This window comes from Pseudopodoces humilis, chromosome 2 (genome assembly GCF_049639895.1).
Source record: "Pseudopodoces humilis isolate 2021_Gansu_Grassland_sample_001 chromosome 2, ASM4963989v1, whole genome shotgun sequence".
In the NCBI taxonomy this organism is placed as follows: domain Eukaryota; kingdom Metazoa; phylum Chordata; class Aves; order Passeriformes; family Paridae; genus Pseudopodoces; species Pseudopodoces humilis.
The window spans coordinates 87743835-87748612 of NC_142201.1; the positions used below are offsets into that span (position 1 = coordinate 87743835).

Below are 4778 nucleotides of genomic sequence, written 5' to 3' on the forward strand. Positions count from 1 at the left end.
ACAGCTCTCCCCAAGGCAGCTGGCGGGACAAAGAACTGAAGCTCTTGTCTCTCAGAACACTCCCTGGTCTCTGCGACTGGTGCCGTGTGAGTCACGCCTGAAGCCAGCCAGGGCAGGGGGCCACGGGGCAGTGTACGGTGACGGCAACACCGGGCTGCATCCAGCAGCTACAGCTTGGTTTCCCTTTGCCAAACCCCTCCTGCCCCGTGCCGGGGCCCAACAGAACTTCCGAGAGATTCAGAACAGCCCTGGAGCTTCGTCCTGCGTTTGTGCCATGCCCTCACTGTAACTGCAGCGTGACAGGGGGAGCAGGACTCAAACATGCTTAAATAACCAACACCTGCCCTTTGATCAACCTCTAGCTCCCCTCTCCACCCACTGCTGGGCAAGCCACCCGCTCTTCCCCCAAAGCCAACTCCCACTGACCCCTGCAGGATGTGAAGACACAGCCTTCCACGCCAGGGGTTTGAAATATTTTTAAACGCTTTTATTTACAGTGCTTGTTGAAAACAATATATATATTTATATCTATCATCCTCGTGATGTCTGTGCCATAGAAAACGCTGTGGCTATATTGCCTTTAATTTACAAAAAATGGTCACAAGAAAATCTGAAGGGAAAAAATGGAAATCAAAGTTTGGTCCCCAATTGTTTCTCTCTTGATTTGTTTTAAAAAAGCCTCAAATTAAAAAAATACACAGCTCAGATGAAATTCATATATAAAAGCAACCCTTATCTTCTGAAAAATTCACGAGGGCCAGCTTGCTGTCATGTAAACTTGGAAAAAAAAGAAAAGCTTAAAATAAATCCTGTCTCCGTGTGTCGCTTAATAGAACCATTACTTGCTCGTAATATTCTTTGTCTTTGTCTCTCAGGGTTCAGCGGGAAAGTGGATGAGAAGAGGCCTAGGACTGGGGAACGCACCATGAGATCTGTGCCCGCACCTCCTGGCTCAGGGAGGAGCTCTGGCAGCAGGGCTGGGGAGCAGGAGTTCTCAAGAATCTCATACCAGTGACAAGAATAGGCAGGCAGGTGACAAGGGGACGGGAGGTGCTTTGCCACGTGAAGTGCCTGGCGAGGTCGTGTGCCCAGGAAACCATGAGATTCTTGAGGGAAGAGGAGCACTGGTAAGTGGGGCGCGGTGAAGGGATGCAGGGGACCGGGATAACTTCAGCTGGGCAATGTCATGGACAGGTTAGGTCTTTGAGTGAGAAGGGAACTGCTGTCTTCCCCGTTTGAGAGCATTTCTAATCTTTCCTCATCTGAGATTGTGTGAAGCCAGAGGCTAACGGGCAGTGCAAGCACAGGCTGGAATGGAGGAGGAGAGATGGACGGAACAGGGGAAATGGGAGGGGAGGACTCAAGCTGAAGAGCCGTTTTCTGTCTTCTGTCTCTTTGGATCCACTTCATCCTGCATCCGCCAGGGGGAGGAAAAAGAAGTTGCCATCAAACAGACACCACCCCAAGGTACATAATTTCTCCACAAAACTGCTGCTCTTTCCTCCATATGGAAATCTCTGTTAGGCCCACCCTAAATCCACTCCTCTCTGAAGTACCCTGGAGTGCCCAAGACAGCTGTTCTGTTGGTTAAGATGTGGACAGTTCCTTCATATGGACACTGTTCCCATGCTGTTACTTCCAGGAGGTGTAAGAAGCCGAGGCTCACAGCACTCCAGACAGACCCCAGGGTCCACCCTTACAAGTCCATCTCCTGGCCCGAAGCCCAGAAGACACAGGTAGTTCAGAAGTCATCGCCAAGCACAACCTTCAGCACCTCGACTCTCTCCCACTTACTCAGCACCATGACTGCTGGTGGAAGGACCTGGATCTTACAAGGAGCATACAGTAATTTACTATCCCCTTGCCACATCGGATTTGTTTACCCATCTGCTGCTGAAGCAACGAGACCCAAGGCCAATTTGAGATTCTCAGCAGCAGCATCCACATGGATTTGATCAACAAACAGCAAGTAGCTTCCTTCTCCCCACCATTATTCTCACACTACTACTCACCTCCTCCTCCTCTGCAGATCGTTTCTCTGCATGGCCATCTTGCTCTTGCCCATTCTCATCTGCTTCTAAGCATAAGCAAGAAAGGAAAACTGCAGGTTAAACTGAAGCAGCATTTAATGGAATGTAACCTCAGAATCAAGAGCTCAGAGAAGGAATTTCCCTCCACAATCCTCTATTCCTCTGCAGCCTCCTATTTTTTCAATTTTCCCTACCTTCATCCTCATCACCACCTTCTTCTTCATCCACATCATCAGGATTCTCTTCATCATCCTCATCAGCTCCATTCTCCTCATCCTGAATGAAACAAATTGGTCAGAGAAGAAACTGGTGCCAGGATGACCTTTCCACATGCTCTTTGCTACGAGCACAATTTCCAGAGCTCCAGCCACTTCAGGAGTGCAATTGAGTGCATTGTTACTCCGACAACGTTATTCCCACCACCCCTGCTGAACACTCCTCCCAGCCAGCCTTCATTCACAAAGCCAATCCTTCCAGTCCATCCCCAACAACATGAAGCTCCTTGCCTCCCACCAGCTTACATCCTGATGAGCTGCCGCCATCCCTCCCAACAACCAAAGCATCTCTGTGATTACAGGCTAATGACTTAGCTGAGGCTCATGGTACATCTGCTTCCAGATCCCTCCCGACCTCCATCAATCTGTGCGTTTCCTCACTGTTCCTCCCCCCACCTTCTCCAACACATGTTCCTTGTGCACCTCAGGATACCTCAGTGGGCGCAAGACCACAATTCCCGTGCCACATTCTCCCACTTGTTCTCAGCTCCATTCCCTTCTTTGACCTTTTTTCTCCCTGATGGGCTGTGCTGACTACACTAAGTCCTTCAAGGCTCATTTTCCACAATTATCCAAGAGCTCACTCTCCCTTTATCCCTATGCTGGAGCTCCCATGGCCTGCCCTCTTTCTTAATCTCCCATATTCCCTTCATATTTGTTGCCCAAAGCGAGCACAAAAACCTCCCCGACGTCTCCAAATCTGTCCCTCAGAAGGGCCTCACCTCTACTATCTCCTTCTTCTTTTCTTTGTGGACCGCTTTCTCTTCGATCTTTTCCTTCTTTTCTTTCCTTTCCTATATAAGAAATGAGGTGCGGGGGGAGGGGAGGGGGTGGAAAACCAACAACATTCCGGCGGTCAGCGGCAATAAAGGACGGGGATGCCTAAACAAAGACGGCTTGGAGGAGAGGCGGAATAGCGGGCGAGGAGACATATTAGGCGTTAAATCCGCCCGCCTGACAAAGGAAAACAGCAGCGAACGCGCGTCAGAGCTACTTTTAGCCCGCACACGCGTGTGGAAACCAGGAGTGGCACGGAAGAGTTTTAACGAATTGTTTTTTAAAAAAACAAAAAAAACAAAAAAAAAACAACCATAGGATCGAGGCGTTTCCGGACCTCTCTCTCTCTCCATTCCACCCCTCCCTCCTTCCCCCGCCATCCGAAGGCCCGCGCTGTGTGTCCACACAACTTTCCTCCTGTTCCGCCGTGACACCGCTTCCCGGCCCCCCCATCACCCCCCCCGCCGCCCCGGCTCCGAGCGGAGCCGAACCCAGCGCGCGCTCGCGCCGCCCGGCCAATGGGGGGCAGGGGCGGGGCGGGGGGCGCGAGGGCCCTCGGGGGCCCCCCCGCCCCGCCCCCGCCCCCTCATTGGCCGGGCGGCGCGCGAGGGGCCGCGTGCGCCCCCCGCCGTCAGGGCACCTCACAGAGCCCTCGGCACCCCCCCCCCCCCCCCCCACACTTCCCCCGCCGAGCCCATTCCCTCCCCTCCCGTCGGGAGCGCGGCCGGTTGCGAGGATGGGAAGAGGGGAGCGGGAGGGGAGGGAGGTGTCTCACCTTAGCGCTCAGCTCTGCCGGTGCCTCCTCGACGCGTTTTTCCGACATCCTGGCCCCCCGGTTGCGAAGGGAAGAGGCCGGTGGGAACCGTGCGAGGGAGGGAAGAGAGGGCGAGAGCGAGGAGGGGTCAGCGGCGGGAGCGCGAAGTCCCAGCGGTCCGTAGGCGGCGGCAGGATCCCGCCCCGGGGGCCAAAGTACCAGGGTCTCCCGCGGTGGGGGGATCCGCCGGGGCAGGGGATTTATACAGCGCCGGTGACGAGGGAAGGAGGGACCTGGGGAGGGAGGAGAGAGGGACGGGAGGCGGAGGAGGGAGGGGAGAGGGACGGGCCGCTAGAACAATGTGCGCTCAGCCGCGGCCGCCCGGCAGCGGGGCGCACCGCGGGTCCCCACAAGGCGCCGCACGGCCCCGTCGAGGCCAGCCGAAAGCCCCGCTCCGCGCCGAGGTGCTCCGGCTCCGACGGGCAGTGTCCGGAGAGCCGAGCCCTCTACCCGCAGCACGCCAGGGGAGCCGCCCGTACAGGCGGGCTGGCTCTCCAGGAGGAATCCGGGGGAGGCGAGAAGCGGCGCTGCGGGGCCGTGTGGGAGGGCAGCGCTGGCGACACGCGGCCTCCTGCCTGGAATTTTCCACTCCAGCTGCCCGCCCTTCCTCCCGCTGGAAGCGCTCCCGGCGGCGGGCCTCCTCCCGCCCCTCCCCTTCTTCCCTCCCCACCTTCCCCCCCCCCTCCTGCCCGCCCGGAGCTGGGCGCTTTTCCCGCGCTCTGCGCGCGGCGGAGACAGTGGGCGGGGCCTCGTGCAGGCAGTGGGCGGTGCTTCGCGAAGAGAGTGGGCGGGGCAGCCGGCCCTGTCGGGGGGGCGGATTAGCGATCGCATCCCCCGCTCCCCATATAAGGAGGGGCTCGGGCTGGGACGCCTGATTGGGCC

The 4778-nt window shown here is 56.8% G+C and overlaps 1 protein-coding gene across 2 annotated transcripts; it reads right to left on the bottom strand.

Annotated features, from left to right (window-relative positions):
* Positions 1-465: 465 nt before the first annotated feature.
* PTMS (parathymosin) lies at positions 466-4473 on the bottom strand. Of its 2 annotated transcripts, XM_005523836.3 has the most exons (5): positions 3858-4473; positions 3028-3099; positions 2225-2306; positions 2013-2077; positions 1225-1411 (listed from the first exon to the last, which is right to left on the bottom strand). In XM_005523836.3, the coding sequence occupies exons 1-5, from the start codon at positions 3903-3905 to the stop codon at positions 1361-1363; spliced, it is 318 nt and encodes a 105-aa protein (XP_005523893.1). In that variant the 5' UTR covers positions 3906-4473; the 3' UTR covers positions 1225-1360. The 2 variants fall into 2 exon arrangements, with proteins under 2 accessions (XP_087907278.1, XP_005523893.1); XM_088051152.1 differs by lacking the exons at positions 3028-3099; positions 3858-4473 and having other exon boundaries at positions 466-1411; positions 2225-2296.
* Between the last annotated feature and the right edge of the window lie 305 nt (positions 4474-4778).

Excerpts from the sequence above, each read along its gene's own strand:
- PTMS (XM_088051152.1), bottom strand. The coding sequence starts at position 2,296 with ATGGAGCTGATGAGGATGATGAAGAGAATCCTGATGATGTGGATGAAG. Across the intron at positions 2,078-2,224 it reads AGGTGGTGATGAGGATGAAG|AAGCAGATGAGAATGGGCAA; the intron begins GTAGGGAAAATT and ends GCTTATGCTTAG. Across the intron at positions 1,412-2,012 it reads GATCTGCAGAGGAGGAGGAG|GATGAAGTGGATCCAAAGAG; the intron begins GTGAGTAGTAGT and ends TGGCGGATGCAG.